The sequence below is a fragment of the Magallana gigas genome, chromosome 3, assembly GCF_963853765.1.
Source record: "Magallana gigas chromosome 3, xbMagGiga1.1, whole genome shotgun sequence".
Taxonomy (NCBI): Eukaryota; Metazoa; Mollusca; class Bivalvia; order Ostreida; family Ostreidae; genus Magallana; species Magallana gigas.
Genome location: NC_088855.1, coordinates 39,096,064 through 39,110,008, shown reverse-complemented (window position 1 = coordinate 39,110,008; position 13,945 = coordinate 39,096,064). Strand labels below are relative to the sequence as shown.

Genomic DNA, 13,945 nt, shown 5'->3' with positions numbered 1-13,945 from the left:
CTTAACCTACCCCCTCCCACCGATGGTTTGACGTGCGATTTGGGTGCAATGACTACTCCCTACGGAGATGAACGAAATTAGTCGATTTTTACCGAACAATTTTCACATTCATTGGTGACGTCAACCACAGGGGCACCGTGTCTTTAATCAAGTGGTAAATGATGATTGCAACAGATCGGTAGGGGATCGGAGACGGATTCAGAAACTAAAGAGTAAGGTAAAGGTTATGCTGCATCTTTAAAAGGTTTTTTTTCGTAAGTCCATTGACGTTCACAGTTTAATCATAGTCTGTACTGTAGTGGTCAATGGTGAAGTGTGGCCTTGGTTGTGTAATATACTCAAAAATACTGACCTGCGTACAGTTGTGTATGTACACTATTCACGCTGAAATACAGATGCCACCTAAGGGGCGTTGACCACTACACGGGGACGTTTTGCTTATTTGATATTGATACCGGTTACTTTCTGGTAAATTTAGCCTGCATTCTAGTTATTGAACTTTGACACTGCCTGACCTAACATAAGTAAACAGGTAAAAGTGTTACCTTGATAAAGGAAATAAAGATTCAGTCTTATTATATCATTGTTTTATATACAAGTTATAAACAAGCTCAGTTTGTGTTATTAGAATGTATTGATCAGATGGTCTCATGCATGCACACATGATTGCATGATTTAAATTATTACGTCATATTTGATTTGATCAGAGACATAAATAACACAGAGATTGGCAACTGGTCGAAATCTCGAGAAATCCCGGGGTCCCTATTGTAAAGGGTTCCCAGTTTAAATCAGTATATCTTTCTTATAAACAATTATATCGAAATATAAACAGCAAAAACCTATTGCCAAAACATTCAAAATATTATATTTTCAAGAGTTTAAACAATATTAAAAGAGGAGTTTTAAGAGGCAGTTGGCTACCCGTCGTCCGAGATTTGGCCAATGTTTTACAGCTGGCCAATATATTTTCTATATATTAAACTTATTTTTCAATTTTTTGTTTCAAAAATGTCTATAACATATGCACACTTTTCATTAAAACAAATTATACTTTTGGTTTAAGATCATTATCTCAGTTCACTAAAATGAAGTTCTCAAAGTAAGGTTGGACCCGTACCATTTTTCAACAACAAAACTCACTAATGGCGGAGTTGCAAATCTCCTTTATTTATGTCTCTGATTTGATAAAATAATGAATTTATTTTGATTGAAGTTACTTGTTACTTTAGGCTTTCTGGTAAAATTCAAACCTTTCAGTTTTTTGTTTACATTTATATACTCAACACTAAATTTGAGTGTCTTAAAGAGCCAACTTACTATAAATGTCTATATATATCATATCTTAAAGGCTAAAAAGGTGTATAGATTGAGTATTTTATCTTTGAGTTGATGGAAAATCATATGAACTTAAAATCCAAGGGTTGGGATTGATTTGAAGCAATATGAACTTTAGTTTATTACCACAAAATCACACTACAATCCTTGTCAGTACAAGGCAATATGACACATTACAGCTAGGCTTTTAACTTTCTTTGACACACTTTTTATAAGGATATAACAAAAGACATTGTTTTAAAAAATACTAAACATGAGTGAAAGAAAAAGAGAGAAAGGTCATCATTGGGGATAAATTTCAAGAATGATGTTTTATGTCTAATGAACCTCAGAATTTTTGGGTTTTGCTATTTCTAAATTTATTTGATTTAAAAACAAAGAAATCACAAACAATACTAAATTGATAAATAGATTATGTTCACAGGGTGTAATGCATAGCTGTGTTTGTGATGACCTGATACACGGACAATTATCCTTTTATGATTGGTGGAATCAGATAAAATAAAGGGAGACATCTGGAACATTATCTGAAATTTCTGTTTAAAATGCAGTGAGTTAATCATTGCATTGGGCCAAAATAAAATTTATGTTTGGAATTGCCTCCTGCCTTGTTGAAATACTCTATGCTGATAAAATTTTATTAGCAAAAAATAAAGAACTTTCTTTTTGTCATCGTACAATGTTTATTATTAAAAAAAAAAAATTCTTACCTATGTCAATGAGCTCAATGGGCTTTTGTAATCTTTCACTATTTTTGATAAAGAGGCAGTTGAAAATTTAATTCAGTTGTTTCTGTCAGGAATTTACAGTAACTGACCTCTTCACATCAAATTCTAAGCATTGTGTAAATGGTATCACTATTGGCAATCCTTTCTAAACTGTTATTTACAGAATTTTAATTTTATGGTGTACTTTTTGTGTAAGACTTGTTCTATTTGTTATATATACGATAGCTGGCTCTAATAAAAGTTTTTAGGTTAAACAATGCTCACAATCTTTGCAATGTTTGATAACTCTAAAAAATACTATAAACAGAAAAAATAGATTGATCAACATTTAATTGATAATTTTGCTCCATAAATAACAAAACTAGGTCTTCAATTCTTGTCACTACTTAGTACTTGGTAGTTTAATATCATTTGATTTATTCTGGTAGTTTAATATAAATTTATTAGAACTTTAGATTAAGTTTAATAAACTTTATGCAATGTTATGATACGCTTTCAAGGAAACTTAACACAAACTCAAGTGCAGGATTTCTGTATTTTCTATAAATTTTTATAAAGATATATCTTGAGTCAGCAAAACAAAATTTTATTTTGTTAACAGTGTGGGTGGGGGAAATTGGTATTTTCATTTCAAACTTTAATTGTATTTTTCATATTGTGGGTGGAGGAATTTATCAGGTACTATTTCAAGCACGTGTACATACTTTATACATCTTGAAATAAGTACATGTAGGATATTCAACATATGTTTTAGGGTGTTTTTTTTTTAAATCTGTGGGATTTCAACAACGTAATAAACTATTTGTAATAAGCTGATGACGGATGAGGATATTTTATATAATATGTAATTGATACGAAAAATCGGCTAGAAATAAGTGACAAAAAAAAATCTGTCGTAAGATAGTTAAGATGTGACATAATAATCAAATCATCTACTAGTAATACCTTTATTGGCTATGTTATAAGATCAAAATTACCAGGAATGAGAGCCATGGAGCACTGGGTCCTTTTGATAAATGACATCACTGTATTGAAGTGATGTATACATAGAATGTACAGGAATCTGGGGGTTACAGAAGGAAGTTGCTGTGTTTACCCTATTGTCTAACTGAACTAAAGTAAAGCGATGAATGTCCGTGCTGCTCTGTGTACTGCTTTGTTAACCATAAAGTAATGTTTGTCTATTCAAAGAAGAAAAACACAGGATGTGAATTAAATCTCTGTATGAAAAAGCTGTTTCACTTACTTTTTCATTTTTTACAAGACAAAACTTATTTCCTGAATTTAAATGGATTTACATAAGAACATATTTTAAGGTGGGAAAAAGAGATGGAAATTTCATTAAAATTCATTTAGTAAAAAAGCAGAGGGTATTGATTTGCTGAAGGCACAATTGATATATCATTATCCAAAGACAGAAAACTCAGTAATTATTTTCTTACTAATTGTTTATTATGAACATCCTGTTAATTTCTGATATCCACTCTCTGAAATCAGAAATTTGCTTTTCTTTTTTTTAGAATACCCCAAACACCAAGTTATAGGTAATTGACTATCCTGGCTGCAGTTGAATAACTGACCACTGAGGACACCATACACCTGAGTCATGAGTTCTGACGATCCAGCCTCGGAGGTACCTGTGGAGGAGGAAGGTCTCTTCTCCGCCCTTGACTTCTTCATTCTGTCTATCCTGGCAGGCATGGCTGTCTACTGGTACTTTTTCAAGAACAAGAAGCAAGAACAGCCCACCTTTAAGAAGCTCACAGTTCAGTAAGTCATTTTGTCTTTTACCATGCTCTACCCCTCACAAATATCTTTTTGTGCCTTGACGGTGGGGGGGGGGGGGGGGGGCATATTGATTTTTGTCACTCAGACTGTTTCTTTTGGAGACTTTCCATATGTACCTTGGTCAATTGTTTCTTAACTACGAATGTATACATGAGTAAGACTTAAGATGAAAGGTCAAGCTGTTTGATATCATAGGATTTTTTGAGAAATTGGGGAGATAGTTTTTCATTTGCTGAAAAATGGCTACAATTTGTACCTAAATCAATTTGTATCTCTTTTCAGTCAATTTGTTATTACTAAGACAAATCTGCGTAATAGCGTGTTCTTTCACATACTTGTATTCTTACTATGAAACTTTAATATCCATATGCCTGTGATCTTGTGGAGAAATTTTCTTTGAACTGAATGAACTCGCAGTAGAAAATTGCTGGAGTTTCACTGAAGTGCATTAGAAAACTAGAGTGGGAGTTAATTGGAACCAGCGTGTACTTTTACCTAATACTTGAATGAGAAGTAAATCTAATAATACTCATTATTCCCTAGCTGTCTGGCTATGAATTTTCTTTCAACACTGGTTCCCCTTAAAAGCAAATAATTGAAGTGATTCAACAGTTTTTGTCCTGTAAAGAGGCTGAAATAGACACAGACCTTTATGATAAATTTAAACATTTTTGGATGAAGAATTTATAGGTGATTCTAGGCAGAGAATTATGTCGACATTCTTGGTATTTTATGTTAGCATGCAGTCTGAGAATTCAAATACAATTGTTAATCAATAGAATTCCTGATTTACTGGGTGTTGATCTGATGGAGACTTCCCTGCAGATATGATCCAGTAAATGAACACATTCTGTCACAACTTCCTTTTCATAAAGTGCTTGTATGCGATACGATTCAGACTATGTGAAGGAAAAATCAATAGCAAATCATCATATTATTATGTTTAAGTCAAAAATAATATCTTCATTAGAGAGTTTAGTGCTATAGAAAACATTTTCTCTCTCTTACATTCTGGAGGGTTGGGTTTTTTTTTTGGGGGGGGGGGTGTTAAAATGAAATAAGGAGCTCTTAATGATTTATAATCACTACTGTGATCCAGATCAAAAGTGAAAAACCTGGAGGTTCAGAGAGCAAGATCTATATACGATAAGTGCATTCCTTGACTTGATACCAGTACATTAGCTCTCAAATCATTGTAGTATTCTGATGTTTGAACTGTCTTTAATCTCCCATTAGTTATAAATCTGCTTTTGTTTGATTTTAGACCTGTTCAAGGGCGAATGAGTGATCCCAGTTTCATCAACAAAATGAAATCCTCTGTAAGTGTATGGCTGTAATAACGTGTTTGATTTTTGAGTACTCATAACTGCTACGTACATTTTTAGAGACCATTATGTTTAACATCATTATGAATATGGAATTGGTAAAACAATTTCTTTTCTTTCTTCAGGGGAGAAATGTTATTGTTTTTTACGGATCACAAACTGGAACAGCAGAAGAGTTTGCTGGTCGCTTAGCAAAAGATGCTCAGGGGTACGGAATGAAGGGCATGGTAGCTGACCCAGAGGAGTGTGAAATGGTAATGTCTACACTAATGCTGGGTTATTGTACATCATTCTAATTCAAAGTGGTAGTGTCTATGTTCACGCAGAGCAACTTTAATTCAATCTGAATTACAGTACTTAAAGAAGAGTTTAGTTCGTAAATGAACAAATCTTGTATTTTAATTCACTTGTTGAATTTATGTTGGTGATAGACTTATTAAATTCATCTCTTGCAATTTGAACAAAAATGTCTTTGAATTTTTCTGCAGGATAATCTGAGTAATTTGCCAGAGATAGAGAATTCCCTGGCTATATTTTGTATGGCTACATATGGAGAGGGTGATCCCACTGACAATGCCCAGGAGTTCTATAACTGGCTGCAGAATGGAGAATCGGATCTTACAGGGGTTAAATTTGCTGTAAGTACAAGTAAAAGTATCCTAAACCAGATAAAGAGGATGGTATAACTGGGTATCAAAAGTAAGGAAGTTTTCAGTTCATCAATACCTTGAATACATAAACCATCACGATGACTTCTTGAAATGAATTGGAATTCCCAATCCCTCTATATCTGGAATTTTCTTTGACCAGTCAAAGTTGATATGATATTTGGCTGTATCTAGATTTTAGCACTTTTAGCATATTTGTAAGAAGGAAATTTTTGCTTTGGCAGGTGTTCGGTTTAGGAAACAAGACTTATGAACATTACAATGCTATGGGTATCTATGTAGACAAAAGACTAGAGGAACTGGGAGGAGAAAGGATCTTTGAGTTAGGACTAGGCGATGATGATGCAAAGTAAGTACCGGGGTATACTGATGTATATGCTTTGTTTGTCCCATTGTTGGTGTATTTTGCTAACGGTGCTTCCATTTCTTACGGGTTATTTATCATCAAGTAGTTATAAAACAGGTTTTCTGCTGTTATGACATAACATAAGCCATAATGTTTCTCACTGGTTGTTTATCATTAAGTAGTTCTAATATATATGATAAGTCATATATGATATATGATAAGTCAAGCCACATTACATAACAGGTCTTTTCCTGTTACGACATTAAAGACCCTATTAGCCGCAAACTAGGAAAGGTAACTGGCCTTAGCTGTCAGAGCAGATTTATAATGGTGTGTCTTTAAGGCTCTATAAACCCACAGTTTATTCCAATTTTCAATAGAAGACCACAAAACATTAACTTTTCAAATATTAAAATGATGATAGGGGTACTATAGGTATTTTTACAGAATTTTTAAATGTTTTTTCGTGTTTTTGTAAAATAATTTTTAAAAAGTTAACTATTAACAAATTGAGAAAAAAATGTTGTCATATGATAGATATTTCTTTCGGACACCTAAAAATAAATATAATACTTCTTAACATTCAAAAATGTTATTATTGCAATTTTTTTAGTATTTCCCCAAAACATAATTTTTCATATTTTCTTACTCTGTTGACAAATCATCTAAAAAAGCTGCTTGATGTTATAAGAAATGTATTTTAATAACTGTGACATAAAAAATTTGAATAAAAATCATTGCAAATAAACACAAAAAATATTTTAAATTTTATTTGGTATGAAAGTTCCTTAGGTAAAAGTTATCGTTCCTAAGTTCCAAGGCCCAAACATCTTGGGGACTTTTCATTTCTGAGTTGAAGAAAATTTCCTAAATATCATGATGAAATGATAAATACATACATATTTCATTATAGGCCTATATAAGTGAATTTATTCGCTTTAATGCAAAACTAAGTCAAATAAAAGGGAAAATTAACTAATAGGGTTTATGTTTTCCAACCTGAGAGAAATTCAAAGCCACCCTTCCAGTTTCCTTATGGTGGTTAGGAATATCTGTCAATATTGATGTGGGTTAAAGTATATTATAATTGAAATACTTTCACTGGTTTAGAATTTTCTATCACAGTATTCAACCAAAAAACATGTTTCAGAAAATTTTGGAAAGTTTTTATTGTCCTCAACGGGATTCGAACTCATGACCTACAGGTTTGAAGTGAACCCGCTAACCCACTGCGCTAAGTTGTAAGATATCGAAAATCGAAAAGAAACTATTTAGAAAATTTTACTTGATTTTATTGTTTATTTCGGTAAATAATACGACACAACGTGAAGGTGACACATTGCTTGTAAGTTATGATTTTTCCAATTAACTAATTAAATCTAAGACTATTCATTTAACAAATTATAAAAAGAGCGGTCCCCGTACAATTCGCCTCAGTTTAAATCAGCCAAAACCAGAATTGCATGCTTCCAGATTTACTTTTTTGCGTACTGCGTCATCAAAAAGTGGTGTATAGAGCCACCTTAAATAGGTCAGACACATGCTTGCAATGATTTTTGGCATCTTGATGTTATTTTCTCAAACTTTTCTTTTAGTATCAGTTTGAAGATTAACCTTGGTTTATATCCAATAGTATGTAATTTTTCAAAACCCTCAAAATTTTTGTCCCATAGATCCAGTCTTGTAGCCTTCAGTGAATAATAAAGGGTTGTTTGTCATCATATTGTGATTATAATATTATTTGCAAGTATCTGGCCAGTGATTAAGTATGTCCAGTGATTGCCTTCTTAACCATACATTGACTAGATGGATTTTATTTACAGCATAGAGGAAGACTTTATAACTTGGAGAGAAAAGTTCTGGCCAACTATTTGCGAGCACTTTGGAGTGAAAGCGACTGGAGACCAAGTCAGGTATTTGAACTTGTTCACCTGATGAAGATTTGTATGTACATGTTAGTAAGACTTTCTCTCTACATGATACGTTTTGTTGGTTTCAGCATTCGCCAGTATAGCCTCACGGTACACGATGAACTGTTAGCAGAGAAATGCTACAAGGGAGAAATAGCCAGACTAGGATCATTTGGAAACCAGAAACCGTAAGTTTGGTTCTTGAATTCCTGTGACAACTGATGCTGTGTTCTACAAATTCTATATCATACTGGTTCTTTTGATAATTTGTTTTCAGACCCTTTGATGCTAAAAATCCTTTCTTGGCTCCTGTGAATGTAAACAGAGAACTTCACAAGGGTGGAGACAGATCATGTATGCATATTGAGTTTGACATCACTGGATCAAAGATCAGGTAATACCCAGTATTGAAAATTTCATCATGATGTACAGTATTAAAAGTACATGTATCTATTTTATTAATGGATAAGCCATTTATTTTTCTTTAAATTTTGTCATGTTTTATATTCATATACTGGTTTATGTGGAGACAACTTTGCAGATTTGTACTTTCTTTTCCACTGCAATACTTATGTGGTGATTTTAGGAAAAATTTCTTTGCATCAATAAATCAGGTCTTTGTCACTGAAAAAATTTGGCATTGCTGAGAGTGCTTTGTTTGGTTCTGTAGGTATGAGGCAGGGGACCATGTGGCTGTGTACCCAGTCAATGACTCGGAACTGGTGGACCTGATCGGGAAGAGACTGGAAGTGGACCTGGATCAAATGTTTACCCTCACTAATCTGGATGGTGGGTGCAGATACCTGAATGTTATAACACTCACTTTAAAGGATTTCAAATCTCTCACTTTGAAAAAGGATGCAATGTACCAAAAATGGATAATACCTAGTGAAAGAATGTTACATGTACATTTTTTTTGCAAGTTTCTTTTAGTGCAATAGCTTAACAGGGAGCAATAAGCAGGGGAAAAAATTTATACAGACCTACTTTTTATTTGATAAGTACACATATAGGTATATCAGCGGTGATAAGTAATGGACAAAATATTTGATAAACGTTTATGGTAATTTTACAGAGGAGGCCAGTAAGAAGCACCCCTTCCCATGCCCCACCACCTACCGCACTGCCTTCTCCCACTACCTCGATATCACAAGCACACCCAGGACCCACATTCTGAGGGAGCTTGCGGAGTATGCCCAGGACCAAAAAGATAAAGATTTCCTCCTCAAGCTGACCTCTTCAACTCCAGAGGGCAAGGTAACCAGTGCAAAATTTTTAACCAACAGTTTACTTAAAAAGTACTGTAACATTATTCTAGGAAAGAAATAGGATTGAATGAATGATACAGCCTAACTTTGTCCTCTCCCAACAATACCTACAGTGGTCTTGATTTGAACAATGAGACCCAATGGACATTTACTCTTTGACAAACATCACATGTTCTTCACTTTTCACGTAATTGTATATTCGGTGTACAAAAAGTGTTTGAAATATAGCAAATAAACTATTTAGATTTTGTATTCATGTACAATATCTCATTAACACAACTTGCTAAATATTAAAAATTTGTAAGAGAGCTTGAGATGCATTATACATGTAACTATAAGATAATATGTGTGAAATATTTCTTGCAGACTCTGTATAGTGATTGGGTGGTTAAAGACAGAAGAAACATCACTGCTATCCTTGAGGATCTACCGTCAGTGAAACCGCCCATAGATCATTTGTGTGAACTGTTACCAAGGTTACAGGCTAGATACTATTCCATTTCTTCATCTCCAAAGGTACGTACATTGAAGGGTGATGCGATGTCATAGCTTTACCCTTTCTTCTTGTGCTTGATATACGTGAATTTAAAGTATTTTATGGAGTTTTTGTTATTGAACTTTTGATAACTCAGATTATTCACAAGAAGTCTGTTTACTAGTATATACACGTACATGTACATTGAATAAGTGTTTTAAAAAACCACTGAATTGTATTGTTCTTGATTTACTTAATGGAAAACAAAAAACTACAGTTAGTTGCTACAGATGAAGGCAATTTAACAAATCAATTAAATTTCTTTTTTGTCTGTATTGTTTCTTGCTATTTTGTTACTGTATTGAAAAATATCTTTTCTTCTTTATTTAGGTCAATCCTACGAGTATTCACATAACAGCTGTTGTTGTCAATTACAAAACAAAGACAAACCGTACCATGAAAGGTGTGGCCACCAATTGGTTAGCATTCAAAAGACCAACAAACGGACTGAAGCCAAAGGTGCCCATCTATGTTAGGAAATCTCAGTTCCGTCTTCCATTCAAAGCCAACACACCAGTCATAATGATCGGTCCAGGAACAGGGTTAGCTCCCTTCAGAGGATTTATACAAGAAAGGAACTTCTTGAAGAAAGAAGGTAACAATGAAAGACCTTTACAAGAAAAATTATTCATAAATGATTTTGACTTGTTTTTCAACAATAACTTGAAAATTTTGGTTTTTCAGGCAAGCCAGTTGGAGACACGGTGCTGTACTTTGGATGTAGACACAAGAACCAAGACTACCTCTATGAGGATGAAATTGAGGAGTATGTCAAGGATGGCACCCTCACCCACCTCCACTTAGCCTTCTCCAGGGATGGACCAGAAAAGTTGTATGTGCAACATCTCCTCAGGCAGAATATGGAGGAGACGTGGAAAATGTTAGAAAAGGGTGGCCATATATACGTGTGTGGGTAAGGATCATTCAGTATATTTGTATGGACTGTTATGGTTGCTTTATCACAGGCAATAAGCTTTGCTTCATTTTGAGATAGTTACAGTTTTGTTTGTATGCCTTTTTTGGTGGCTTTAATTTTTAGTGTACAATGTACATGTATGGTACATTTTCTCTAATAGAAGTAGTAACGAAATGAGGCACCTACTTTAGATAAATTTGTAGGTCTTATTTTTTTGGGTTTTTTTCTTTTACTAGGGATGCTCGCAATATGGCAAGAGATGTTCATGAGACATTAGAGAAAATTATCACCGAATGTGGGAATATGGACAAAGAGAAAGCAACTAATTATGTGAAACAGATGCAGAACAAGGGACGCTACTCTTGCGATGTGTGGAGCTGAAGAAGGTCTTTTTATGTATATCAAAAGATTTGGGCTATCATAATAATATATTTGTATTGGCTGTGTTCCCTTACTGAAAATAGATTGTTATAATTCATGTTTGAGAAGCAATAGTAAAAATTGGAGAGATTTTTTTCAAACAATCTGATTGGGGGGGGGGGTTAAAAGTGAAAATAACTACCAAATCAAGGTTTGATTTTAAAAGGAGGGTGAAGACCTATTAAAAAAAATTGTGTGTTTAGGGTAACACTGATGAAAAAATTAGGTTAGGAAGGTAGGGATTTTGTTTATTTTATCATATTTTTTTCTGCATGAATCCTAAGAATGTTTGTTTGTGTCATATTCAATAATGGGTTTTTAATAGAAATAATATAAAAATCACAATTGGATAAAAAAGACATCAAAAAATTGTAGGATCGGGGCATTTTTTAGGTTAGGTCGGGTTACCCTAAACACACAACTTTTTTTTTTTAGGCCTGAGTGATACAGTTAATGTACATGTGAATCAGTCATTAAATTTATCAATATGTCAATAATTGTATCAACAGTATTTTTCATATACATAAAATATATTGGAGCTTGTGTTTTGATGATGTTTATTAGAATTACATGAGCATGTGTTTTACCTGCCAGTCTAAAGGGCTTTCATCTTAATTAGTTTTCTTTAAAAAACAAAAATCATACTCTTTAGATTGCATTTGTATACATGTATTAACTTTTGAAGAAAAACTTTTCTTTTTTCTTCCCCTTGTGATTTTTAAGGTCTTCATTAAGATCTTTACAGTCAATATCCAGCCATTCAATGAAATAATTGATTTGAATTTTTTTGAGATGAAGCAATTTATATCAAGACTTTATTTGTACCATCTACCAGAATTAACTGTTGTACCATCTACCAGAATTAACTTAGAGGTTGTGACATAGAAGATTTTCATCTGATTCACTATTGGCTGTACAAGTATTTTTTTTAAAAAACAGATGAATAAATATTCATGGCTTTTACATGCATTTGATTATGATGTTAAGTAACAAGTTTGTTTAATGTGCAAAGGTAATAATAAAATGATAAAAATTGATTGTTTCAGCTAAATTCATTCTATGATATGTCCTCAATTAATTTGTACATATTTTGTACTTAAGAATGCATGAAAGATGAATGTAAATGGTATATATGAACATTAATATGACATTTTTTATACAAATCTATTGATTTTTATAAATACATTTTTTGCACTCTTGTTGCATACATGTATGTGTGTATTCTTAAGAAAAACTCTTGTAGATATAGATATAGAATTGCAATTAATGTTGTTTATTGATAGAATCTTGCATAGCTTTATTTACATATACAGCATGTTTTTTTTATAGGGAGAGCACCTATCATTAATCAAGATGTGATTTGTTTAATTGTTTACATTTCATTTTTCTGATGTTCTATTGTTATTTTATCTCTTTTAGAGGTTTATTTATAGGGCACCAGCAATCTATATAAGTTTCACATACGGAGTTTGCTAATTCAAACATTGGTTTAATGAGGCAATTAATGGTGTCTACACATGTACAGTGTTCTGCCTTGGTACTATATGATCTTTTAATATAGACATTTATGACAATGAAATACATGTATTTTGCTAGGTTAAAGATACGCCATGTGAGTATTGCATTTGTACAAGTACACGTACTTGTAAACCAAAGTTATGAAGTTGAATTAGAATTAGAATCAATATTTGTAGAACTTGTATTTATATACTGGTAGTTATTTTCTATAATTTTCCAATTACAATGTAAGTTTAATAAAAACTGAAAAAACTCTATCATATGAAAACTTCAAATTTTAACTTTTTATGAATTGTCCTGTTATTTAAGTTTTTGATTCAGCTATATTGTATTTAAAATGATATGCTTTGAATTAAATGTATAAATTGTCTATTTATGTATTTGATTGCGTTCTGTTCTGTTTTAGCAGTTTTTGGATAAGATCACTTTTGTATGGTGGCATATCTCTGCCCCTTGTGTGCAAGTTATTTTTCTATTAATGATGTGGACATGCAAGAAAAATATGTTGACATGCAAGATAGTTATGTCAACATGCAACATAACTATGTTGACATGCAAGAAAACTGCAATCAAATAAGAGTTATAAAAAATCTCAAATATCGCCAACATGTGACATTCAAGATGCTAGATACGCTACCTATTGATGTCAACATGCAACTTATTTATGTTAACTTGCAACTTCTTTATGTCGACATGCAACTTATTTATGTCAACATGCAACTTATGTATGTTAACATGCAACTTCTTTATGTCGACATGCAACTTATTTATGTCAACATGCACTTTAGTTATGTTAACATGCGACTAAGTTATGTTGACATACAACTTATAAGTTGCAAGTCAAAATATTTATCTCGCATGTTAACGTAACTAAGTTGCATGTCAACATATTCATCTCGCATGTCAACATAAGTAAGTTGCATGTTAACATAAATAAGTTGCATGTTGACATAAATAAGTTGCATGTTGACATAAATATTTTGCATGTCAGCATATTTATCTTGCATGTTAACATAAATAAGTTGCATGTCGACATAAAAAGTAGCATCTAGCATATTGGATGTCACAAGTGGGCGATATTTGAGAATTATTGAGATTTTGTATAATTCTTATCTGATTGCAATTTTCTTGCATATCAACATAGTTATGTTGCATGTTGACATAATTATCTTGCATGTCAACATA

General features: G+C 32.7%; 1 protein-coding gene across 2 annotated transcripts; it reads left to right on the top strand.

The window, feature by feature from the left end:
- Positions 1-55: 55 nt before the first annotated feature.
- Positions 56-13,140, top strand: LOC105327991 (NADPH--cytochrome P450 reductase). Of its 2 annotated transcripts, none has more exons than XM_011428819.4 (15): positions 56-212; positions 3,587-3,836; positions 5,119-5,173; positions 5,305-5,433; positions 5,668-5,817; positions 6,072-6,196; positions 8,017-8,106; positions 8,193-8,291; positions 8,381-8,497; positions 8,774-8,892; positions 9,179-9,360; positions 9,738-9,887; positions 10,237-10,501; positions 10,591-10,819; positions 11,059-13,140. In XM_011428819.4, the coding sequence occupies exons 2-15, from the start codon at positions 3,673-3,675 to the stop codon at positions 11,201-11,203; spliced, it is 2,019 nt and encodes a 672-aa protein (XP_011427121.3). In that variant the 5' UTR covers positions 56-212; positions 3,587-3,672; the 3' UTR covers positions 11,204-13,140. The 2 variants fall into 2 exon arrangements, with proteins under 2 accessions (XP_011427121.3, XP_011427038.3); XM_011428736.4 differs by having other exon boundaries at positions 63-217.
- The last annotated feature ends 805 nt before the right edge of the window (positions 13,141-13,945 follow it).